Source organism: Xiphophorus maculatus, chromosome 12 (genome assembly GCF_002775205.1).
Source record: "Xiphophorus maculatus strain JP 163 A chromosome 12, X_maculatus-5.0-male, whole genome shotgun sequence".
Lineage (NCBI taxonomy): Eukaryota > Metazoa > Chordata > Actinopteri > Cyprinodontiformes > Poeciliidae > Xiphophorus > Xiphophorus maculatus.
This window is the reverse complement of record NC_036454.1, coordinates 1,780,071-1,805,332: the sequence shown is the minus strand read 5'-3', so window position 1 is coordinate 1,805,332 and position 25,262 is coordinate 1,780,071. Positions and strand designations below refer to the sequence as shown.

Sequence of the window (25,262 nt, the reverse complement as noted above, 5' to 3'; positions counted from 1 at the left end):
TTCTAAAATCCACTGAAAGAAAAAGTTTGTTCAATTTACTTGATTTTATTTTGCACATCGAAACCGGCTTCATGTCCTTCTTCCTCTAAATGCTCTCTGCTTGTCTGATCAGCTTATTTTATTTACATGAGGTTAAAATATGATGTTGACCATGAAAAGGTTTCCTCTGTTCCCATAATGTAAATATATTCAAACATGTTTTTGTGTCTTGGTTTTGAAGGAAAACTTCCTCCAGGCGGTGTGTGACCCGCAGGCCGCCGTCACGCTGCAGGTTCAAATCCCACCAAACGGTTGAAGTTGCTGTAAATGTTGCCGTTGCTCCGTTGGGTTTTGGCTCAGTCCAGAAAGTCTGGCTCCACTGCAGGAAAACAACATGCAGCCTGAGACCCAGACGGTCCAGCAGCACTCAGAGCGACTGGAAGACGTTACTTTAACAGGACATTTCCCAGAATCCTGAGAAACAGAACAGAAATCAGACCTTTTGTTTCATTAAAATGTCACTTTGTTGATTTATTAATGAGTAAATGTAAAGAAAATAATAAAAATGATTCTGAGTTTCACGTTGAAAGGTCATAATCTTTGACCCCTGATGAGATTTTGGTCCTTGGTGTAAAAAGTTTGGAAAAGTTTGATGAGGCCATTTAGTGGCCAAGACAGGAAACAGCAGCACAAACAGAAACGATCCAGGAGAACCGGAACCGCTTGGTTCCTCTGGGTTCTGGTTCTGTTTATTACATCCTGACATAAATCCATCCTCCGAGATCCGAGTTCTGTGTGAGCAGAACTGATGACAAAATGACCATTTAATGCTCTTAATTTCTTTAATTTCATCATCTCTGATCAGACCAGGATAACAATTCATTCTGATCAAATACAATCAATAAATCATCTATAACATGTTTAGATTTAATAAGCAGAGCTTCACTCAGTGTTTTCATTCATTAAACCATCAGAAACTCTGATTTACTCTCAGCAAAGTGAAATCCAAAACTTTCCTGAAGAATCCGCTCCGTCTCAGTTTAACGTCAGAGCATCAAATTATATTGATCATTTTAATCTATAAAGAACTTTTAACATAAAATCACAAACTGTGTGGGAATTTTTCAGCAGGAGGAGTCAGAGACCCGGATGAACGCATCATTAAACATCTCCATACTGCACACTGTTAGACCTTTTATTGTAATTTTACCATTCTACAGTACCTTTACTGTTATATTTCACAGTTCATTTTTACTGAGTGTGCTTTACAGTTATAACTGCATTACTGTAAATGTAGTTTCTAGTATAATACAGTAATTGTATTTTATAGTAAAGCTGGTCTACTGTAAACTTGTTTCACAACATAATGTCAGAGTTTTACTGTAAATTAAAGTTTACATTTTTTTAATATAAGAATATTTTACCATAAACCAAAAAATTTTAAAAAAAAATTTTTAGTCCAAGTACTGTGAATAACAGGTATTTATTTTCAGCAGATTTGTAGAAATAAAATCCATTTACATATTCGCAATGTCATAAAAAACAATGTCACAATACAATATAATGTGCTGTAAAACAACAAAACCATAGAACACATTTCCTACATCAGAAGAACTTTTATTCCATTCGTCAAACAAAATCAGTGGGATCCATCTTGTGGAAGCTGAACTGTAAAGAATAAGACAGACAATGTGGGAGGTCATGAGATGGTCAGGAAGTTACCTACGTTTTCAAATCGACAGGAAGTTGACAAATTAAGCTGAAGTGACAATGTTCACATGCATAAAATCTTTGTCATAAAGCAGCATTAAGTTGATAATTTGTTTAAAAAAAATCAATTGGACTGAAGTGATAATAGAAGCTGCATAAAGAATGAGCAGGACTGGCTTCACTTCAGGTTTTTGGATTGTTTATGGCAAAAGCAGTCAGTCAGTCTTCAGTAATTCAAAAGATTGCGTCCTACAAATGTCCCCAAGGGGACGATGAAGTACAACAATCTTTTTAGTCATTTTGTTGGTGCTGACGGATTACTGCAAAGGTGTGCCTAATAAACTGAAAACTGCATAGTATAAAAATACACCACACTTAAACGACTACACACTTATACATTTCTGTGATTTATTAAGAGATGCAGCGACATCCACTTTTTACCACGGACACAGAAAAGATGCAGGCTACTCTAAAGGGCTATTGTGTAGGAATCACATGGCATTTATAAATAATCATTAAAATCATATTAAAAAGGCTAAAGTAAAGTCAGAGCATGCAAGATAGGAGGAAAAGACAACAAAATAATAAACATTTACATTTGGTAAAATACTTACCTAGTTGGAAGTCCTCCATTCAAATTCAGCAAGTTGTTGGAAGAAGGTGGTGATCTGGGAGTTGACACTGACTACTTTCCTCTTGACAAGACTTCCCGTCTTGCGGCTTGTATCGACTTTGGCTGTGCATTTGGTACCAACATCTGGATTGATCCTCACAAAGAATCTTTTAACAGAAATAAAATAGATTAATTGTATTTTTTAATGAAGACGTACAATACAGCAATCAGCTATGGTTCTTCATCATCAGTCAAACTGTCATTAAATTTAATTCATAAATGGCTTGGTGTAGAGTACTTACCGTTGTATCATCTCCAGCGTGGTGGATGCCGACTCCTGATACTCCAGATTGAAGACAGAATATGACCCAAAAACGACAGCAAGGACGCTGGCAAAGTCATGGAGTTGCTCAGGCTGGAAAAATACCTTCTCCTCCATACTGACCATCCACCGGGTTGCAGACATCGAGCTATTTCCTAAAATAGACAAACCCTTGTCAGGCTAACGCTAGTGAGTAAAAGTACAGACTACCATAACAATTACATACATTGCTACGAAAAAATTATAGTGATAGAAAATATTCCTCTTACCAAGCATGATTACCCTTGGTGTAGTGGGGAAGGTCATTTCCATTTCAACAGACATCTTGGTGGAAGATACCTTTAAAACATAAAAGGAATACTCTCTTAAATATGAATTACTGGTAGTAATTTATATTTAAAGGGCCAGTTCACCCAGATTACAACAGGTTTTTGAGAACCTCATCCCAGAGACTAGACTAGACTTTACCCCTACATCCTGCTACCACTCTGAAACAGCGGATGTGAATGACAGTTTGTGGGGCTAAATGCATTTTTTAAAGCATTACATTCCACAAGTGTTCAGTCTGACTTCTGCAATGGCGGTGACTCCTGTGCATGTGGGACCTGAATGCGGAAAATGTTCTGAAGGAAGCAGGACATTGCTCTCTTCCACATGCAAACCGATAATTAGCTGTGTTTTGATGTTTCTTCACATGAGTACAAAATTCTGTAAATTCTGAAGTACAAATGCTGCAGAATTTACACCTGTACATAGTTGCACCTGTTAGTACTGACTTAACTTTAAATTTACAGGAGCATGGTTTAAACATGTGAACAGTCCTTATATGTAACCAGGGTTGGAAATTAACTTTTTTGTCCACCTGCCACTGTGGCTGAACAAACTCAAAAAATAACAGAAACCACTTTAATGTTTTTCACCTTTGTCCTCATTTACAGACTCTTATACACTATGTTGGAGATGTAATGGTACTTTAGCAGGCTAACCAGCTGTAGCAAGCTCAAAGTTATAGATTAGGTTAGCTGCTCCTCTACATTTCCAGACTATTTTGTGGCTTCAAATATGTTTGAAGAGCTTTTTACCTGTTGTCTTGTCTTTTGAAGAGATGAAGCTATGTTAGCAGTCAGCAGGACAGAACTGCACAGCCACTTGGAGGGAAAAAGCTTGGGAGTTAAAACAAAAGGTCATCTGAAGAAAAGAAAAAAAAGAACAATGTTAGAAATTCATCCTTGCTGACCTACGTAGCTAATCTGCACTTTTAACATTTGGAAGATCATGGTTTAAACAAATGGGGGGGGGATCAATTATCAGTTAAGGTTATATAAATACAAAGGATGTAGCAACAATGCTAACAGACACTCAGCACTGAGCTCATCTCAACCCAAAGCCGCCCAAGGAAGATTAAGCGGCAAAAGTCAAGCTAAAACCTTCAGCGGTAAAATTAGCACCTTAGCTAATGTTAACTCCGAACCAGCTCAAAAAATAACACCATCATATTTTCCTTTCTTTCACCTCATTTACAGACACGTAACTTATAACGTTGCAATATGCCAGTTATATAAAACACCAGAGTTAGTAACGTAAAGGTAACGTTATTTTACCAGGCTAACCAGAACAAACGAGCTCATGCTATAATGCTAAGTTATAGCATGATAGCATGATGCTATAAGCTACGTTAACTCCATCTAAAATGTACATTTCCAGACTAGGTTTTGGCTTCAAACAGTTTTCTAAGAAGTGGTTTCTTACCTGTCTTGAAGAGCTGAAGCAGTGTGAGCCCACAGCACGGAGACAGAGCTGCACTTGGAGAGAAAAGCTTCGGAGTTTAAAACAAACGTCATCAGAAAACAGTTGGAAGCGAAGCCACTCTTGATGACGTAGCTAGATAAACTGCATATTAATGTTAGCTAGGATGTGAAAAAAACAAAAGTACATGCTCTCTTTCTGCCTTAAAAATATGTTAACTACTAAAGGAGTAAAAATACAGAAACAGGGAACCACGATGAAGCAGCTATGATGACGGTTGGAAATCAAATATAATTCTTACTGTATATTATAAGTACAGTACCACTACTGTAATGTGTAAACAGTAAATTACTGCAAATTCAAAACATACAGTAAGTTACTGTAATACTATGTACTTTACCCATAATGCAATGCAAACTACAGTAACTACTTGTAAAGATGTCTTATGGTAGGGTGACCAAACGTCCGTATTTCCCGGGACATGTCCGTATTTCACGTCCTGTCCCGGGCGTCCCGGGTTTTTTTTAGAAAGTGAGGAAATGTCCTGTTTTTTAAATTACCTTCATTGGACCATTATATTTACAGGCACTAGGGCACTGCGCACGGCCCTGCGTGTGACGTAATCCCTGAGCCGCGTCAGTGCGGGCAGCCCTGTTCTTAATCAGAAGATAGATAGCGTGGCTGTCAGTAGCCAACAACATACGAAAGCGCAAATGTATGTTTACCTACTATTTACAAAAGAGTTTCCCCGCTTTCAGACCCCCCCCCTCCCCCCTCGCTACAACGTGTCCTGGTTTTCCCAACTGAAAATATGGTCACCCTATTTATGGTAGTTTTACTGGGCATTTTGTGGTATTTAACTGTAATAAATACAGCAAAGGCTAACAGTGTATATTAAATATTTAATATTCCATATTGCAGGAAATGTTTAACTGACAAGAACAAGCTGATTGTTCATCCATTTTCTTTCCACCCTGGTGGGTCAGGAGGCGCTGCGGGGTCACCTGGACAGGTCAGCCTGTCGCCAGGCAACACAGAGACAGACAGGACAAACAATCAACCTGACAGTCATGTTTCTGGACTGGGAGGAAGAACCCACCATGCAGGGACAACATGCAGACTCCGTGCAGAAAGACCCCGGGCCGGGAATCGAACCCATTCTTGCTGCAAGGTAGCAGTGCTACCTACTGCACCACTGTGCAGCCCCATGGACATCGTTTAGACTCCACATGAAAACACAAACAGGTTGGAATGTTTTCAGACTCCAGCTTGATTGGAATGAAAAACTTAGATTTATATCTAAAAGCACAACTTTTTTCAATCAAAGTTTAAATTAATAAGTAGAAATTCTTTTCCTTTGTGTGTTTGTAACAGGTGGCACCACCAGGTGGCGCTGTCTCCACAGCCTGAGCCTCCATAAGCTGGAAGCCTGAAGCTGGAGGCCAGGTGTTCATTTCCTGTGTGAGGCCAGGTGTGTGTTGGGCCCACGCTGTTTGGAGGAAAAGTTTGAAAATGAATCTTAACCCTCCTGTTATGTTCCGGGTCAAATTGACCCGTTTTAAATTTTTTTTTTTTTTTTTAAATAGTTGGAAGAATTTTTTTTTGCATGAAACTTTTTCTATTTGTCTTAATAGGTGCACTCTACATATAAATTGAACATTTACTCATTTTACACATTTGTACCAACCAGTAGCTCTACCTTTTACATAGATACTGTTCGGGTCAATTTGACCCGGTAATTAAGTTGAAGTGCAAAAAAAGATTAAAACATTTCCAATTCTATAGCTTTGAACAATATTTCACCACACACACACACACAAACACACTTTCTCACTATATTCTCTTTACTTCACTAGAAAACTGCGAGAAAGCAGAAAGTGTTCACACAACGTTTGACGGGAATCTTTTCTGTTCCTGTGGATAAACTCCACCCACACTGAGTGACACTCAGCAGAAATGGAGAAAAACATAAATAATCTCTGCATGATTCATTTATCTTGATTTTAATCAGCGGGTCAATTTGACCCTGAACAGTGTGTGTGTCTCAAGTTCAATTATAAAGATACACATTGAAAAAAAAAGTGTAATATATATATATATATATATATATATATATATATATATATATATATATATATATATATATATATATATATATTTTTTTTTACCAAAGATCAATTTCAAGGAAATTATAGTTTTTTGTGTCTAGGTTTTTTTCAGTGGACATTAAAAATGTAAATTAGATTTTTATGTCCAAATGAATAAATGAGCAGGTTGTCGTTATTGATCCTTAATTTCTGAGAAATAAAAAAACATAATTGCACAAATATTGATTGAAATTGTTAGTATTGGAGTTAATTATCAGATACAAAAATGTTTTGGAGGAATTTTTGGTTTCTGACACCATAGCATGATAAAACAGTCCCCGGGTCAAACTGACCCATGGAGGGTTGAGTCAGTTGTGCTGATGTGTTTTTATACACGGCTGCATTATTAATGTTACCTGCTTGGTTTAAACATTAGTGTCTTAATCAGAATGAATTGTATGTTTTTATATTGTTTTTATTTGGTAGGTTTGCACCAGATCTGCTACACTAAGTTTGATCTCAGAGTGATGGTTTATGCAGTTTTAATGTGTTTTAGATTGACTTGATTAAAATGATTTAATAAGCATTTAGTAATTTTTGTGTTTTTGTTTTACAGTGTTAGCACTGTTTCCTGCTGTCCTTTTAGAGTTTGGTTTTCTTTTTGTTAGTCCGCCCAGTTTGTTTATTTCTTCTACTACTTGGGAGGTCAGGCTGACAACTTTTCATTTATTTGTTTGTTTCTGGGTCACTTCCCTGAATATCTATATCCTGTGTCGCTGTTGATCTTAAATAATTGAGACCCATCCTGTTGGTGTGATCTCAGTTTGAATTGCATGTGATCATGTTTGCAGTGTATCGGATGCATCTTAATGTTGCAGTGAACATTGTTGTGGTTTATACGGGTTTGTCCGCCTGAAGTGGTTAAATTCGGGTCGAACTTTATCGGGTTGACAAACGACAGATAAAGTTAACGGGAATCCTTTTTATGTGTGTAACAATAAATGTTGTTAGTAATTAACTTTTTCTGGTTGTTTATTGCCCTTCGGCTTGACGGAACTATAACATATTGCTTCCCAGAAAACAAATGTCATTTAAACCTGATTTAGTGACTCTGCTCCATTTACATACTGGCGCGGCAGGCGGTGCGCATGGTGGGCGGGGTTTGGACTCCGCTCTGATTCCCTGTTTCAAGATGAATCATGTTGTAAACTGACTGAACCTGCTGAATAACATCCGGTTAGCAGGAGGTTAGAGGAGGCTGGTTACAGCTCTAATTCATCGTCCTCATGTTAAACCGGAGGAACTCCGCCCCTGTGGCTTCTCACCGGATCGTCCTCCAGCGGACTGCTAGGGAGCGAACCCCCACACCGTGAGCAGTGAAGCGGAGAAGGAAACACTGGCGTCCCGATCCACACTCCATTCCAGTAGATGGCGGTATTGCACATCAGTAAGTTGCCAACCGCCATAAAAAAGAAGAAGGAGGAGGAAACTCTAGCCGCTGCTAACCTCCGCTCTGTGGTTAACCCTCGTTGTTCCGGTTTGTTTCTCTGGATTTCAATGTGAACTCTGCCAGAGCTCCAGCGGATTGCGGTTCTTTCTGAGGCCGGATTATCAGCCGCAGAAACCAGATAGAAGCAGTTTGAAGCAGCTGAATCTCTCAATCCCGGATCTTTACTGGATCTATTTACTGGATCTATTTCTGGATCTTTCAGGACGCACCGCGTCTTCAGTCGGCGGGACCGTGAAGGCTCATCGGGCTCTCGGTTCTTGATGCCTCGGAGGCCCCGCGGAGCTGAGACCGCGGAGCCCCGGAGCAGGGCTCGGACACCGGGGAATTAAAGGAGGTATGTCCGCTGTGTGACAGGAGTTCTGCTGGCTCCCGTGTGTGTGTGTGACCGGAGTGTGTGAGGTGTGTGTCCGGTGGATTCGGGATGGTCTGCTCGATGGAAACTAACTGGGAGACCATCAGCTGAAGGTTTCATGCTGGAGAATCTGCTGCTGCTAACCTGTTAGCATTCCATTGTCACCGCTAGCTAGGCTACCATGCTAACTGTAAAAATACAATAATTTGATGTAAAACATGTCAGGTTGAACGCATAAACAGATATTAGTTGTGGATATTGGAACCACATAATTTCATGTAGCATTTATCGGTCCTGAACTTCCGGTTGTTGTTGTTTTTCTGCTAGCATGCTAACATTAGCATGCTAGCAGAAAAACCCTAGCTTAGCCCTAGCTTCCCTCAAAATGTCTCCGGTGGCCGTCATTGTTCCTGGGGGGAGCCGGAGGCCGAGGGGCGGCTCACGGAGGAGACACGGCCCGCTTCGGACGCGTTTCTGTTTTCATAATTAATTAAACGGTTGTTACTAATAACATTAATGTGTCGCGTTCACGGTGGCAGTGGGGTTGGTGGTTTAAAATCCGTCCAGAGAGCAGAGCAGAAATGAAATCAGCTTTTATTCTCCGTTATTACGTGGTGAAACAGCCCACGCGAGATACACCCACGATCTGCTGTCTGCCTTCTGTTTCACAGAATAATATTAACCTCTGACCTTTACAGTGAAACTCGTTGAATGATTCCTGGTGAGGCAGCCCAGGTTACCCAGCAGGAAACTAGTTAACAACCTTAGCTGGCCATGGAAACCAGCTAAGGACTACTAACCCGTAGCCATGGAAACCAGCTACGGACCCTTAGCTATGGTTAGATAGTCCTGCAGTGCATCTTCTCCCAGCGTTGCCATGGGAACGTTCATATGTTGGAACCTGACAGGTTCTGGTCAGAGTGGATGGTCTCACGATCTGGTTCTGAGGTTCTGTTGGACCTGCTGAAGGCCTGGTTCTGTTCCATTACTGAGCAGGTTCTGATGAGGCTTCAGCGAACACGGGTCAGGAGGTTCTGCTGGAGGTTCTGCTGAGGCCCGTGTCTTCCTGGTTTTACTGCCACACTTTTCCCCGAATATTCATCTAAATAAACAAACCTTCATCTGAAATATTCTGGTTCTGGTTGTGACGAGAAGAACCTCGGGAAGCCGGAGAACTGGTTCTGATCTGTCGGAGCGGTTCTGGTCAGTCTGGGTGTTAATTACAGCTGGACCGGGTCGCAGGGTTGGTTTGTTTTAGCAGAACCAGGAAGACTCTTGTTTTTATTTCCTGCTTCTCAGAGCTACTTCCTGTTTCCTGCTTCCTGCTTCCTGTGGTTCCACCCAGCAGAACTGGAAGCAGGTCGGGTTCAGGTCCGCTCACGTGACTCGGGTGAGTCAGCTGTAGGTGTGATCGGGCGGCGGCGGTTCTGCTGTTGGACCGGTTTTAACGGGTCGCTGCTCTGGTCAGAACCTCCCTGAGGAACATAAAGGGGATTGGACTGGACCGACGGGAGAGCCAATCAGATACCTGCAGACAGAGACCATCAAAGATCCTCCAAAAGAGGAGGTCTCACTCCTCCCACTGGTTCTGATCCGACTCAACCTGAAAACATCCTGCAGGGCGGCTTCCAGCTGAGCGCTGACTCACAGGGAGACTCAAGGATCAGGAACTTCCTGAAGGCGGAGCCTCCATTGTTTACTTCCTGTCCTCAGCCTACAGGTGAACAGGCTCACCTGGAGATCAGGTGACCTTCCAGGAACAAGGTGATGTGTTGAAAGGGTTAGGGTTCTCCAGAGTGAGTTGATGCTACCTGCTAGCTTAGCTATTGCTGAGAGGTTGAGCAGCTAAAGCTTTTCCTCTGCCTACATCTCCCAGAATGCTGTGCAGTTCTGGATCAGAGTTCTGTGAAATATTCTATCAGACATATTAATTGATATTGATCGTATGTCTATTGATATATGTATTGTTATTGATTTATTGGTCAGCCCTACTTCCTGTTTGGTTTCTGTCATTTAAGAAAGAAGTTTAGTAAACTGACAGTAAATCTCTTTCCCGCTTTAGACATAATTAACACTTAGATGTAATAAATTAGATTTGTGGGTTTGTTCTCTAACATTCACCTCATATAAAGTCCTAACAGCAGTTTAGTGTGAAATGTTTCTCCAAACCTTTATAAAGTAAATTTATTAGGCTAATAATGTTACACAGTTTGTGTTTTAAATATTTCATTCTCAGTTTATGAGATAAAATAATTCATAACGATGTAACTTAATTTATTCACTCTACTAGATTATCATTAATGGTTGTTATAATAGAATAATCTGCTTTTCTGTTACTAAAAATCATGAATTACATTTTTTTCCAGTTTATAAATTATTTAATTTAATCCAGTCAGTAAGTTCAGACATCTCATTAACCACAGGTTCTTTAATGTTTATTGAATCATTCCCTTAATAAAATATATCTGCCATCAGGATGATTTGTAACATTTTAACTTAAATTTACAGTGAAATGTTTTGCCCTGAGCTCTGAGCCCTGAGGGACTCCACATGTAAATATCAGCAGGTTGAACAGATTCCAGTTTCCTGTAATCTGACAGTTTCAAAATGTTTTTATCGTAGCAGAAACTGGTTCTGGTTGGTGCTGAGCGGGCCCCAGGTGGCTGATGGGAAACGTAGTTTAACACGGCCTGTCTCTGTGCGCCAGGGTTCTGTTTGCCGGATTGGGCCGCCGGTTCCGTCTGCCATGAACCCGCTGAACCAGATGAAGAGCGGCCTGGGCGCCAACCCCCACAGGTAGGTCCGATTCTGGTTCCGGTCTGAGCCCAGACCCGGTATAACGTGTCCCGCTCTGGCTGCCATGACAATGCTCTCCGTCTCCACAGCGACGGGTCGTACCCCTACGACCCGTCCAGCTGGCAGCAGCCCCCCAACCAGCCCACCGGGTCCCTGTCGGTGGTCACCACTGTGTGGGGCGTCCCCAACCCGCCCGCCAGCCAGGTATGACATCATCAGGCGTCTGTGACATCACCAGCAGGTATCTGTGACATCACCAGTCCGGTCTGAGCTGTGTTTGTGTCCCCAGGGCCTGGGCGGAGGCGGGATGGGCCCTGGGGCCAGCGCGGCTGGCAGCCCCATGATGCAGGGCTCTGGGGGCCCCGGCATGTCGGGGGGCCCCGGCGCCTACCTGGGCCAGCCGGGCTACGGGGAGCCGGGGAAGGGCTACCTGTACGGACGGACCGGCGGGGGGTACGGCGGGGCCCCGGGGGGCTACTCGGGCAGGTGCGGCCCTCATTGATCGATTGATTGATTGATTTTTGGTTCCAGATCAGCAGTAACCCCCCCCGCTCTGGTTCTGTTGTCCCCAGTTACCCCCCGGCCCCTGGAGGCTCCAGAGGTTCCGAGTTCACCCAGGCTGCTGCTGCCGCCGCCGTGGCCGCCGCCGCCGCCGCCACAGCAACCGCCACCGCCACGGCAACCGTAGCCGCCATCCAGGAGAAACAGAACCAGGAGATGAGCTACGGACAGGTGAGCCGGGCCCAGGCGGCCCCTGCTGGACGCTCCGGGTCACCAGAACCAAAGATACCAAAGCTAAAAAAACTAAAACCTTTTCATTAACTGGAATAAATAAAAACTGTAACTAACTGGAACTTTAATGTCTATAAAACTAAAACACACTGAAATACAGACATGATATCGTTTGTGTTTATGAATCTGTTTTAGTATCTCAAACTGATGTTTACGTCAGCTGTCGGCTACTTACGGCTCCTCCTGGTGATTGCGCTAGGCCGCAAAATGGCGACAGCGAAACTCAAATTAATCCGTTTGGTGAAAATGTAAACATCAGTTCAGTCGACGTAAAAATGATCAAAACGAACCAAAGAATGAAAAAAAACTAAAACTGAATTACAATTCAAAAGCCAAACCTGTTAAAACCCTGAACAGAACCAGAGCTGGTTCTGCTGGTTCTGAACCCGTTTCCTGTCCGTCTCAGATGGCGGCCCCCGGCTACAGCAGCCAGTTCATGGGCCTGTCTGGCCCCCGCGGCCCCGGCCCCACCAGGGGCCCGCCCTCCATGGGCTCCATGTACGGCCCTGGGCCGGGCCAGCAGAGGGTTCCCCAGCACCCAAGCTACGGCGCCGGCCCCCAGCAGGGACACATGCGGCCCCCGCAGGGCCTGAAGCGGCCCTACGGCTCCGAGGTGAGACTGCATGACGAGCCACCAGGTGGCCGGTTCTGTTGGCTAACTGACCCAGTTCTGTTGGTTCTGTTGGCTAACTGACCCGGTTCTGTTCCCAGTCGTTCCCAGGAATGCCCCAGCAGTACGGTGTTCCCTCCGGGGTCAGCGTGATGAGCGGCCCCGGAGGAGCCGGGGCCTCCGGTGGAGCCGGACCCACGGGGCCCGGTCCTTACTCTGGACCCAACATGCAGTACCACCCAGGTACCGATCATCCAGATCCATTTTCAGTCGATTTGGACCGAAATGCAGAAGTAAAACCGGCTGGTCTTCCTCCTCAGGTCCAGGCTCCGCCCCCCAGTGCTCTGGCCCCACCCCCTCCTATAAGATGCCCCTCCCACAGTACCCGCCCTCAGGAGGTTCGAACTCCCAGTTCTACAAGGTGAGCTCCGGGATTGATCGTCAGAACCGCCGGACCGGACCGGACCGTGTGGCTAACGCTGGGTTCTGTTCAGCAGGACCAGTTCAACGGCCAGACTGGGAACCTGAATGCTCTGCCAGCAGGGGGCGCCGCAGGCGGCTACAACGCCTTCAACCAGCAGGCAGGGGTGAGACGCTTCACACTGACCCAAACCGTTCTGGTTCTGGTTTTGGTTCTGGTTCTGGACGTTTTTAGTAAAACAGCTGAAAATGAATCAGTGAATCTCTGAGTTATAAATCTAACTCAGGACTTTAACGTCTTTATTTTAATTAATTGGTTTAATTGATTTTAACACTTTAAAATATTAACATTCATTTATATTTATTTTACATCCTCAGTGCAGAGCGGGAACCTTTTGTATTTGTGCGTTTCTGGTACGCCGTATTTCTGACGCAGAGCTTCCAGCTGGCGGTCCAACGACTTTATGTTTTAAAAAACATTAAAGTTTGACAGGAAATAGGAAAATATGTTTGATGGAAGACATTATTGATAAGAGACGTACACACAAAAACGACAAACACAATAAAATACCACTAAAATAATTTACATTTTATACATTTCAGTTAAATCCTAATTATTTAGTCAGCCAGTTGATCTTCAAACAGTTTGATTTAAAGACTTTCTTTATTAGAATAGAATAGAATAGAATAGAATAGAAGTACTTTATTCATCCCAGCAGGGAAATTATTTCGCAGTTACAGCATAGAGACAAGACACACAACAACCACCACTGAGTAGTAGTTGTAAATAAAATAACATAAGAATAAAATATGAAATGCTGTCAATATAAAAGCAGCTTAGAGCAGTCCTTGCAAAGATTCAAAATGCAGATATGTATATGTAAATATATGTACAGCAGTGTGCCACAGTGCTGTTGTGCAAAATCGGACTGATTAGTGCAGAACAATGATTTAGCTTTTATTGTACAGTGAGATGGCCTGTGGCAGGAAGGATTTCCTGTATCTGTCCCTACGACAGCGGAGCTGGAGCAGCCTATGTGAGAAGGTGCTCCGCTGTCTGTCCACTATGTGGTGGAGAGGCTGCTGTTTATTGTCCATCATAGACAGAACCTTCTTCAGTGTCCTCCTCTCCACCACAGTTTCCAGGGACTCCAGCCTTAGTCCCAGTACAGAGCCAGCCTTCCTGATGATTTTGTCCAGTCTATTAGAGTCGCTGGCTCTGATGCTGCTTCCCCAACACACAGCAGCAAAGAAGATGGCGCCGGCAACAACACTGTGATAAAAGGTCTCCAACATCTTGCTGCACACATTGAAGGATCTCAGCTTCCTTAAAAAATAGAGTCTGCTCATCCCCTTCCTGCACACAGCGTCAGTGTTAGATGCCCAGTCCAGTCTGTTGCCGATTACAACTCCCAGGTATTTGTAATCCTCCACCTCCTCCACTTCCCCTTTGACCTTTAGTGGCCGTGAAGGTATCTTCTTCCTTCTGAAGTCAATCACCATCTCTCTGGTCTTACTAATGTTGAGCCTCAGGTGATTCTGCTCAGACCACTCCACAAAGCCGTCCACCAGTGTCCTGTACTCCCCCTCCCCTCCATCCCCTATACACCCGACAACCGCTGAGTCATCAGAAAACTTCTGTAGGTGACATGACTCAGAGTTGTACTGAAATCAGTGGTGTACAAGGTGAAGAGAAAGGGAGAAAGCACAGTTCCCTGTGGAGCTCCTACGCCACTGACCACCACATCAGACAGGACACTGCCCAGACGGACAAACTGTGGCCTGCCTGTCAAGTAGTCAGTAACCCAGGAGATCACTGAGTCGTTGACACCCATCCTCTGCAGCTTCTCACCCAGCAGCAGAGGCTGGATGGTGTTGAAGGCACTGGAGAATATCCAATTTATGCAAAATCAACAGATTCACACAAAAAACCTGTTGAAGTGATGCTAACTCCCACCTGCAGGGGGCAGCGCTCCTGACAGTCTGTGATCGATGTGGAGAGACAGGGCCGGCCTAAGGCATAAGCAAACTAAGCAGCCGCTTAGGCCCCCAGGGCCACTAGGGGGCCCCTCAGTGGAGCTGATTTTTAAATTTTTTTATTTAGTAATAATTTCTGTCTTTATAATATTAAAAACACACAATTTCACTATAAAGTGTTTTGTTTTTACAATAATATATATTTGATAATCTATGTAGAAATCATTATTTTATTGATAAAAAGAAAAACATAAATTGCTTTTGGGGCCCCTGGTGGCCGCGGTAGGTACCGCACGCTGTGCAGAGCATCCAAAGGTCAGAAGGTCAGAAGTTAAGTTAACAAAACTATGTCTCAGAAAAGGACTGAACCTCCAGGGAGGGAGAAAAGAAAGAGGAAGAATAGAAAAAGCCAAGATAAAGGTTTGTTTTAATGAGCCTTGCTAATGTAATGTAAAGTAAAAGGTTAGTAAAGCTGCTAACTTGATAGCGACCCGGACCGGACCGGACCGGTCCAGTTCAACAGCCAAACATTTATGCTGGAGTCTTTGTGTGAAACTGAGTTTAACTTTAAATGAGTTGATTCTCACGGTGGCTCTGGATATTTCTGAGCTATTTTGGCTTCAAACCGTGTTAATAAAGTTTAATAAGAATAATTAAAACTTGTCAATGTTTGACATTGTTAGCTAAATGTTTGTCCTTCAGGCTACAAGCTGCTACATGATGAGCTGCTCTATGTTGTTTGCTGCTGAGCAAAATCATTTAGTGGCTAAAAACATTATTTTTACATCAACTTCTAAGTTATGAGAAACTTCTGTTAAAATCATTTGCAGGCTCAGAATCAGACCGGTACCGGTACCGGTCCACTTTCTCAGGGGAGAAAAACTCACCTGGTATAAATTACATTTTAGATATTGGAGTAACGCTTAAAATAAATTAATTTAATCAAAGAACGTCATGAATATGTGTAGAGCTGCACCGATTGCAGTTTTCTGGCCGATCCCTGGTTACCGATCTTTAAAAGCCTGACCTGCTGATTTTGGCTGATATGAATTTATTTTGTCTGAAATGTTGCTAAATGTAGCAAGAAAGTCTCTGAGTTGGTAACAGTGAATATTATTGACTGTAAACGTTCAGACCTGGTGGGTCGGTCAGTCAAACGTCTCACTGCAGAGCAGAAGAGGACAGAGATGATTTATAAACCTTTGCTGATGAAGTTAAGATCAGCTTCACATGTAAGTATCAGCTGATCACGATGCCCCAAAATGAAGGAAATTGTCTCCCAGAAATCAACTGGTGGATAAATCAGTTGGTCAATAAATGAATCTTATTAAACATGTTTATAATGTAAACAGCTAGAGATGCAATAAGTTTATAGCAGCTGTGTGAATGACCTAATGATCGGACTGCTGACTGCAGCCGGTCCACTTTGTTAGCAGAACTAGAGGGACCCAAAACCACATTTGGCTCGGGGCCCCATGGAGGATTGGACCGGCCCTGTGGAGAGAAGCAAAAACCGAGACATTTACCGCCTTGAATGGGCGCAGAGGACCGAGCAAAACAAATTATCCTTGCTAATATTTCTAAAATTTGGATTAAATTCACAGACACAATCAGCTTGGGACTGGTTTCCATAACAACAGATTTGATCCGGGCTGAGACAGAACCCTAGAGCCGATCCATCCGGTCCGGGTTTTAGAGGAACAGGACTCAACATAAATGAACTGATCCGGTCTAAGTGAACTGTTCTTTCTCCCCAGCCGGGCCGAGGGTTACCCGGTTACCCGTCCTCTCCCGTCCCCGGAAACCCGACGCCGCCCATCACCCCCGGCAGCTCCATGGCTCCGCCCTACATGTCGCCCGGCAACACCGACGTGAAGCCGATGGCGTCTTCCTTCCTGCCGGACATCAAGCCCAACATGGCGGCCCTGGCGCCCCCTACAGGTAGACTCACAGATCAGCTGATCGGTCCGTCCTCCAGCCGTCCTGAATGACTGTGATGTCACAGGAAGTGCTCAGATGTGTGACTTCCTGTCTATAGGTAACCCTAGCGACGACCTTCGGCTGACCTTCCCGGTGCGGGACGGCGTGGTTCTGGAGCCGTTCCGTCTGGAGCACAACCTGGCTGTCAGCAACCACGTGTTCCAGCTGCGCGAATCCGTCTACAAGACGCTCATCATGAGGTAACGGCCCGGTTCTGACCTCGTTCTGACCCGGATCTGGCCAAATTCTGACCCGGTTCTGTCTCCAGGCCCGACCTGGAGCTGCAGTTCAAGTGTTACCACCACGAGGACCGACAGATGAACACCAACTGGCCCGCCTCCGTCCAGGTCTGACCCCGCCGCCGGTTCTGCCGGTCCTGCCCTCCGTCTGGACCCGGCGCTGCAGGTCAAAGGTTAACGCTGCGTCTCCGTCCCTCAGGTCAGCGTCAACGCCACGCCACTCACCATCAAGCGAGGAGACAACAAGACGTCCCATAAGCCGCTCTACCTGAAGCAGGTCTGCCAGCCGGGAAGGAACACCATCCAGATCACCGTCACCGCCTGCTGCTGCGTAAGATCACCCATCAATAACCCATCAATAACCCATCGATAACTCGATCAGTTTACAGCCCATCAATAACTTGATGGGTTAAACGTTAATCCTTTCTAAACCACCAGGTAACACCTTGATTTCACTCTGCAGTTACTTTCCATGATGCTACTTCCTGTTAGCACATTTATTACAAACAAGTTAAAAATGACGGAAACGGAAACAAAAATCAATTAGAGAGAGAAAATATTTATAAGTTAATTAAGGTCAAGTGCTTTTTAATATATGGGCCCCTAACGGCCCTCCCTGCGGCCCCCAGTCTAACGGCCCTCCCTGTGGCCCCTGCGGCCCCCAGTCTAACGGCCCTCCCTGTGGCCCCTGCGGCCCCCAGTCTAACGGCCCTCTCTGTCCCCAGTCCCACCTGTTCGTCCTCCAGCTGGTCCACCGTCCCACCGTCCGCTCCGTCCTGCAGGGCCTGATGAAGAAGCGGCTGCTGCCCGCCGAGCATTGCGTCACCAAGAGTGAGTCCTCCTTTGTCGCTGGGAGCCTCTGTGTCCTCCTGACCTCTGACCTCTGACCCTGTTCTCTCAGTTAAGAGGAACTTCAGCAGCGGCTCGATTCCCGGGACCCCCGGGTTGAACGGAGAGGACGGCGTGGAGCAGACGGCCATCAAGGTGTCGCTGAAATGTCCCATCACCTTCAGACGGATCCAGCTGCCCGCCAGGGGCCACGACTGCCGACACATACAGGTGAGGGCGGCAGCCAATCAGAGCTCTGGCTGTGCTGTGATGTCATGGCGTGCCCACCCTGCTGCCGTTTGTCTCCGCAGTGCTTCGACCTGGAGTCGTACCTGCAACTCAACTGTGAGAGAGGAACCTGGAGGTGTCCGGTGTGCAAGTAAGGAGCTCGGTCCATCAGAACCCGATCAGAGTTCTGCTGACCCAACCCGACTCGACCCTGTCTGTGTTTCAGTAAAACGGCTCTGCTGGAGGGACTGGAAGTGGACCAGTACATGCTGGGAATCCTCATCTACGTCCAGAAGTGAGACCTCTTCTTCTCCGGTCCTGTTTGGTTCCGGTGCCTGGTTTGGTACCAGCAGAACCTAACTCTTCCTCTCTCCTCCTCTTCCTCAGCTCTGACTACGAGGAGATCACCATCGACCCAGTCTGCAGCTGGAAGCCGGTTCCGGTGAAACCCGACATCCACATGAAAGAGGAGTCAGACGGTCCGGTTCTGAAGCGCTGCCGGACGCTCAGCCCGAGTCACATGGTCCTGCCCAGCGTCATGGAGATGATCGCATCACTAGGCCCCGCCCCCTCCTCTTCGTCCTCCATGACCGCGCCTCCCTCCTCCTCTTCCTCGCCGATGCCCTACTCCTCCCTGCCACCAGGAGGCAGCAACACGCCAGACTTCCCCTCAGCAGGTTGGTCACATGACCCCAACTGATCCAGGTTCTGACCCGGTTCTGATCTTTGTCTCTCGTCCTTCAGCTCCGTCCTTCCCCGCTCCGTCTGCCGCCTTCTCGGACTTTGCCGGGCCCGGTTCCCCCAGCATTCGGACCTTCACCGCCGGGCCCGGTTCCCCCAGTATTCGGACCTTCTCCTCCCCCGGCCCGCCGCCGCTGTCCTACCAGCCGGATCTGTCCAGCGCCCTGCTGACGCCCGACAAGGCGCCGCCTCACTCGCTGGGCCCGCAGGTACCGCTGCTGGTTCTGTTGGTACCGCTGCTGGTCCGTTAGAACCAGTCGGTGTTCTGGTTCTGACTTCCTGTCCCTCCCTCAGGTGCCAGGCCGTTTGGACTCCGTCTCCCATGGTGCCGCTCTCTCCCAGCAGCAGCAACAGGGTCTCCATGGCAACGGTCAGATGATGCATCGTGGCAACCAGAACCCTCGTCTCCAAGGCGACGGCTCCTTTGGGCTCGGCGGGTCCACAGATGTTCCAGAACCTTCTTTGGATGTGAGTAGAACTGAGTCGGTCCAAAACATTCGAAACCGGAGCTTTCAAAACTCTGCAAAAGGTTTGACTGACCGGGTCGGATCAGAACCAGCTTCAGCTAGCAGTAAATGCAGGGTAGACCAGAACTCTGGTTCTGGTTCTGACCCGCTCTCCGACCCGTTTGTCTGCAGCTGCTTCCAGACCTGACGAACCCGGACGAGCTGCTGTCCTACCTCGGACCTCCGGACCTGCCCAACAACAACGACGACCTGCTGAGTCTGTTCGAGAACAACTGAGGAGTCCAGAACCGAACCGGACTGGAGGAACTGCTCCCTCCCAGACAGAACCGCACAGACTGCAGAACTTTAAACCGTTTGGACCTGGTTCTGTGTGTAACTGAAGTCGTTCTCATTTTACTGGTTTTGTCTCCTGATTGTGGTTCTGACCCGTCAGCCCGGCTGCAGCCGTGGACTGGTTCTGGATCTGAGGCTGGTTCTCGTTCTGACCCAATGAGCTACAGAACCAAAACAGAGCTGAGGTCCAGTTTTGGTTTAACTGTTAACTGGTTCTGGTACCGTGGACCCGCTCAGAACCAGCGCCTGCTGGGCCAGAGGAACCAGTGGCTGCTCTCAACCAATCAGAGACTCTTCCAGACCAAGCCCCGCCCTCTGAGCTGATTGGCTGGCCCGCTGTTGTGACTTCTGTGTGTTGCCGGGGCAACAGCTGTGATCCAGTAACATTAACATAAAGAGTCTTGAGACGAGTTCATAACCTGTAATTTAATAAACGCTGGAAAGACTCGAGTCTGCCGAGTGTTTCTGTCTGCAGGTCAAAGGTCACCAAAGCTCTGGGGTTCCCTTTGGGTGTATCGGGTGTAACCATGGCAACACAGAACAACCAGCAGGACCGGCAGGAACAAGGTGACTGGTCCTGGTCCGGGTCCGGTCTGCTCCAGGGTCTGGTTTGGGTCCAGGTCTGGTTCGGGTCCAGGTCTGGGTCTGGTCTGGATCCGGTCTGGTTCAGGTCCAGGTCCGGACTGATCCAGGTCTGGACCGGTTTTCATAAGAAAAGAGTTCAGATCGTCTTTTCTAAAATGACTCCAGTCAGAGGCGTTTTCAGGTGTGCTGTAACACAGACTGCTGCAGGAGAGCCTTCTGCCATCAAGAGGTTTTGTTCCTCTGGGATTAATTATTTTAATTTGAAAGGAAATATTATATAATGCATATCATGTTGTTAGTTACTGCAGTTGGATCATGTTTTAGTTCCAGTCAGGATTATGTTAGAATTATGGATTAAAAACCCTGATTTGAATCCTTTAACTGAGCCGTTCTGGACCTCGCTGCAGGACGTCAGAACCTGAGCAGGTTTGATCACTGGGAGGACTGGGAGGAGAATCGTTTCCAATCAGAGAAAATGGCTTTTCCTCTTTCCAAGTTACGAAGTTCTTCCTTCCACCAAATCATCTGGATTTGGTTCATTCCTGAAGATCTTCGGGTCAAACAGAACCTCATCTGTCTGCTAAAGCCGCTGCTGGTTCAGTGGCGCCCTCTGGTGGCGAAGTAGAGATACTGCAGTTCTCTCTGAGCATGCTCAGATCATCCTGAGGTTCGAGTCAATGCAGCAGAAAACCTCAATGAAACGGTGACATGAACTTCAGCTGCCTTACCAGAGGAACCTGCAGAGCTACGGGGTTCCATTGGTGCCAAAAGTATGTGTGTATCGCGCTGCTGACTTACAGCATTTCTAAATAAAGCCTTAACTTCTTCAAATGTTCAAATGAATCCCTGCGACTGGGAATATTTAGTTTCTGTGAGTGAAAAACAGTTCAGCTCAAATTACCAAAAACATTAAATTGAATCACAGTCTAGGAAAAGTATTCGCCCCCTTGGATGTTATACCCTCTTATTGCTTTAATAAATTAAATAACGATTAATAAAATGTGGCTTTTTGACAGAGTAACTTACGAAAACTATTCTAATCTAGTTCTGAGTGGTTCTATCCTGGTTCTGGGGGGTTCGACCCGGTTCTGGGTGAATTTATCTCACCCAGAATGCTCTGGGTCTGTGTTTCTCTTTCCCGATGTTGTCTGATTGGCTGTCGGTGTTCTCTGTGATTTTCCGGTTATACCGGGACACGCTCACTAACTTTGTTCTGACTGAACCGGGCCGACCGACCGCACCCTGAGCGCGTGACCGCGCAGCCAGCACATTTTAACCCTGGCACCAGGCGCGCGCCTTCACTGCGGGGCGCTGCGTGAACAGCTCACGTCCGTGATGCTTGGCGCGCATTGCCCGCTCTGCTGTGAGTTTAACTCTGTCACCGGGATGTCTAAGCGGGGCGGGGTTTAACGGGCATGTTTGAAAACATTCATTGCGTCTCCGAGCCGGTGTACGCCGTCAAAACAATGCAACACACTCAAAAATGTGCGTCGCTACTAAAATGCTTGCGTTTGCTGCTGCGGATGCTGATTAGCTCAAAAACGTGCCACAATCTGCGTCCTCATAACTGATTGGCTGTCTGGAACTAAGCCCCGCCCACTAGGGTCTTATATAAATTTGCTCGGAGCTCGGCCATCTTTTTCGGTTTCCTGTGGCCTCCCTCGTCCTCTCGCCGGAAAACTCCTCGATCCAGCCATTTGACGCCCGCCTGCAGACATCATGGCCAAGCCCAAAGTCTTCTTCGACATCACCGCTGACGGCAAACCTCTGGGCCGCATCGTCATGGAGGTAAGGCGGCTCACAGCCGGCGGTTGCAGCTGGCTGATGTGCGTGGGTGAAACTGGTGTACATCGGGGGTGCGCTCGGCTTCACGCCGCCCTCCAGCCGCCTCTGTCCGGCAGCTTTTGCCGGAACTTTCCGCAGCGGCTGACCCGAACCGAAACCGGAGCCCGTAGCGGCTACCGCCGTGGCTGCTGGCGCTCTGTTCCGGCAAGGGCCCTATTAGACCCGCAGTTATAACGGGTCACGCGCAGCCTCACGAGGCGCGCGAGTCTTTGTTGCAGGGTCGCTCGCGCGGCCTACTTCCCGCGACTGGAGCTGCGGAGCGCGAGGCCCGCTGCGGTGGTTTTTCCCGCGTGTAATCTGGGCGGGACTTCGGCGGCGCGACGCGCAGGGCGTGCGGGTCGGCAGGCGCGGTCGCTGCGGGCCCGGTCCGGTTCTGGAAAGTTCCACTGAACTGGCGCGGTGCGGGAGGGGGAGGGGGAGGAGCGCCGTCTGAACGCTGCGAAATGCGGATGTAACTAGGAAGACCCAGTTAAGCCCCCCGGTTCGGTTCGGGGATACGGAGCGGTTCAGGAACGTTCCCGGGGAGCCGGTCTGACTCATGAGTTGTGCTGCTGTTGAGCCAGGCTCTGGGCGGTCCCGGAGTTGACCCTTGGATCCTGCTGAGGGCTCCGGTTACCTCCCGGGCCGCAGCTGCTGCAGCCATGAGGCGCTGCAGCAGCTGAAGTTGGCCTCTGATTGGGTGATGGGAACCTAATCTGCTGCAAGTTAAAAACTAAGACACTTCTAATCTGCTCAGGATTATTCTGCTCTGGTTGCAGAATATTTAACAGTTTATTAGTGACACTTCAATAAAGTGTAATTTTATCTTTTTCTGCCTTTGGACCAGATTAGAAAGTCCAGTTGCAGTTAGTTTGCAAGACAATTAAAAATTCTTTACAGAAAAAATGTAAAGTTTACATTACAGAAATGTAATGTAAAGTTGAAAAACATTCATAAATTAAACTAGACAAAATGAGATGCAAGGAAGAGAACTTGCTGTTTATGTTGGAATAAATTGATTAAGTGTCATTTTGCTAAGCAGACTAACAGTTGCAGATTAAAACATAAAAAATCTAAATGTACATAAAATATAAAGTTATAACATCTGAACTCATCAAACCTGGTCTGGATTATTCTACTGGGTTTGCAGAATATTTCAGATCAAGTTTATTAGACACTTAAAGGGAAATTTATCTGTTTTTTATTCCTCTGAACCAGATTAGAAAGAATCCAGACCTACAACAGTTAGACTCTTCAAATCTGGACGGGATTATTCTGCACTGACTGCAGAAAACCTGTTAGTGAAACGTTAATAAAAAGCCTCATTATCATGTTTATTTCTTTACATTTGGATCAAAGTAGAGCAGCTTCAGATGCATTAAAGCACAAACTGTTTTTTGTTGTTTTTTTTAATATTCTGTGTTTGGTGTGAAATAATCCCGTCCCAGTTTGAAGCGTTTCGGTTTTTAACCTAAAGAAGGTAAAAGACGCTCCAGGTGAATCGCCCAATCAGAAGCCGACTTCATCCAGAACCTCTATGGGTTTTAATGAAACATCTGGGTTCTGATCAGAGAACTGGGTTCTGGTTCTGGTCATGCCGCAGAGGTTCTGGTTCTGTTAGACTTGATCCTTCAGGGTTAGATGGTTCCTCCATGTCAAACTGGAGGCCCGCGGGCCAAATCCGGCCCGCCGTGACTCTGACCTTTAGACCTGGAGGCTCCAAAAAGAACAGCAGAAAAACATCAACTAAGAAGTAATTTTATTAGTTTAGCAAAACGCTGTCTCATGGCTTCTGGTTTTAGTTTCCAGATGGTCCGACCGTAAACCTGTTTAGCTCTCGCTAAGCTAGCTTAAAGAGCAAAACAGCTAGCTACCAAAGATAAACATGGAAAATAATGTTCCAATAAAGTGTTTAAGCTTATGTTTATGATTGAGAAACCAATTAGCATCTATGCTATAAAATTAATGTATGTTTTGTCCTCGAGGCGCCCCCTGGTGGCCGTCACTCTGAAAGGCTCTACAGGATGTAGAAGTTGTCACTGAATCAGATGAAACGTTAATAATTGATCAGTTTGTTGGGTTTATTGGGCCGTTGCTCAGCCATGTTGCTAACTCTCCGCAGCTCCGCGCCGACGTGGTTCCCAAGACGGCAGAGAACTTCCGGGTGCTGTGCACCGGAGAGAAGGGCTTCGGCTACAAGGGGTCGTCCTTCCACCGCATCATCCCGGACTTCATGTGCCAGGTGAGGCCGCCGCTCCCGGTCGACCTGCGGGTCGGTCCGATCGCGCCGCTCACCTCTGTCTGGCCTGCAGGGCGGCGACTTCACCAACCACAACGGAACCGGCGGGAAGTCCATCTATGGCAACAAGTTCGCCGATGAGAATTTCAGCCTGACTCACACCGGGCCGGGCATCCTGTCCATGGCCAACGCTGGGCCCAACACCAACGGCTCGCAGTTCTTCATCTGCACCGTGAAGACCACATGGTACGGCGCCGGCCTATCGCCGCCCGCCTCGTGGTGAGCCTCTGCTAATCCCTGCTCTTTGTCTGCAGGCTGGACGGGAAGCACGTGGTGTTCGGCAGCGTGGTGGAGGGAATGGACATCGTCAAGAAGATGGAGTCCTTTGGAACCTCTTCAGGGAAACCAAAATGCAAGACGGTCATCGCCGACTGCGGCCAGCTCTGAGCACCATGGCAACCAACCCCAACACGACCCCCTGCTGACCCTGTAGTCTGGCCCCCTTTAGGCTCCTCCCCCTCCATAAATCAACATTCCTATCGATGGAGATTCAGCAGATTTCGTCCTGTTTGTGTTCAGTCGACTGATAATGTTGCTGCATCTGTGACTTTGCCTTTCTGAAGTTTCTTTTGCATTAACGTTTTTCCACAAAGTCCTGACGGTTTTTTTGTTAAATCAAATGAAATGAGGAAATAAAAGATGCCTTGATAATTACACCAGTCTCTGGGTTTTAATGTTAAACGGATTCTGCTGCAGCCACCTGCTGGAGGTTTCCTGGAACTGCACCTGGAAAGTTCCCTGAATGACGCAGTGACGTCAGTTGGTGTCTGAGTGAATCTTGGCTTCTGATTTGATGCTTTAAGATGAACCGATCGGAGTTTGTT

At 46.5% G+C, this 25,262-nt stretch overlaps 2 protein-coding genes and 2 long non-coding RNA genes across 5 annotated transcripts; 2 read left to right on the top strand and 2 right to left on the bottom strand.

Moving 5' to 3' along the window:
* Positions 1-23: 23 nt before the first annotated feature.
* On the bottom strand, positions 24-10,506 carry LOC111610294. The gene is made up of 3 exons (XR_002753573.1): positions 9,010-10,506; positions 5,470-5,859; positions 24-453 (listed from the first exon to the last, which is right to left on the bottom strand). It is a non-coding gene; the product is annotated as an uncharacterized LOC111610294 (long non-coding RNA).
* On the bottom strand, positions 1,589-2,934 carry LOC111610293. Its single transcript, XR_002753572.1, has 4 exons — positions 2,894-2,934; positions 2,605-2,779; positions 2,304-2,469; positions 1,589-1,647 (listed from the first exon to the last, which is right to left on the bottom strand). It is a non-coding gene; the product is annotated as an uncharacterized LOC111610293 (long non-coding RNA).
* Positions 7,932-20,180, top strand: LOC102230500 (zinc finger MIZ domain-containing protein 2-like). Of its 2 annotated transcripts, none has more exons than XM_023343434.1 (21): positions 7,932-8,301; positions 11,027-11,115; positions 11,205-11,319; positions 11,405-11,601; positions 11,688-11,847; positions 12,314-12,520; positions 12,619-12,760; positions 12,838-12,938; positions 13,012-13,104; positions 16,672-16,855; positions 16,953-17,094; positions 17,163-17,241; positions 17,333-17,464; positions 17,859-17,964; positions 18,035-18,192; positions 18,273-18,340; positions 18,416-18,484; positions 18,577-18,866; positions 18,934-19,139; positions 19,225-19,398; positions 19,569-20,180. In XM_023343434.1, exons 2-21 carry the CDS (start codon positions 11,066-11,068, stop codon positions 19,671-19,673), a joined length of 2,778 nt encoding a protein of 925 aa, XP_023199202.1. In that variant the 5' UTR covers positions 7,932-8,301; positions 11,027-11,065; the 3' UTR covers positions 19,674-20,180. The 2 variants fall into 2 exon arrangements, with proteins under 2 accessions (XP_023199202.1, XP_023199203.1); XM_023343435.1 differs by having other exon boundaries at positions 7,933-8,301; positions 13,015-13,104.
* A 1,746-nt stretch (positions 20,181-21,926) lies between these two features.
* Positions 21,927-25,094, top strand: LOC102230235 (peptidyl-prolyl cis-trans isomerase-like). Its single transcript, XM_005814627.2, has 4 exons — positions 21,927-22,103; positions 24,262-24,381; positions 24,452-24,624; positions 24,693-25,094. The coding sequence occupies exons 1-4, from the start codon at positions 22,035-22,037 to the stop codon at positions 24,823-24,825; spliced, it is 495 nt and encodes a 164-aa protein (XP_005814684.1). The 5' UTR covers positions 21,927-22,034; the 3' UTR covers positions 24,826-25,094.
* The last annotated feature ends 168 nt before the right edge of the window (positions 25,095-25,262 follow it).

What these genes read in the sequence shown, in the direction of transcription:
- LOC102230235 (XM_005814627.2), top strand. Translation starts at nt 22,035, where the DNA reads ATGGCCAAGCCCAAAGTCTTCTTCGACATCACCGCTGACGGCAAACCT. An exon ending in TGGGCCGCATCGTCATGGAG is followed by an intron (nt 22,104 to 24,261) that starts GTAAGGCGGCTC and finishes AACTCTCCGCAG; the next exon opens with CTCCGCGCCGACGTGGTTCC. An exon ending in TGCACCGTGAAGACCACATG is followed by an intron (nt 24,625 to 24,692) that starts GTACGGCGCCGG and finishes CTTTGTCTGCAG; the next exon opens with GCTGGACGGGAAGCACGTGG.
- LOC102230500 (XM_023343434.1), top strand. Translation starts at nt 11,066, where the DNA reads ATGAACCCGCTGAACCAGATGAAGAGCGGCCTGGGCGCCAACCCCCAC. An exon ending in CCGGGGGGCTACTCGGGCAG is followed by an intron (nt 11,602 to 11,687) that starts GTGCGGCCCTCA and finishes TGTTGTCCCCAG; the next exon opens with TTACCCCCCGGCCCCTGGAG. An exon ending in CGAGCATTGCGTCACCAAGA is followed by an intron (nt 17,965 to 18,034) that starts GTGAGTCCTCCT and finishes CTGTTCTCTCAG; the next exon opens with TTAAGAGGAACTTCAGCAGC.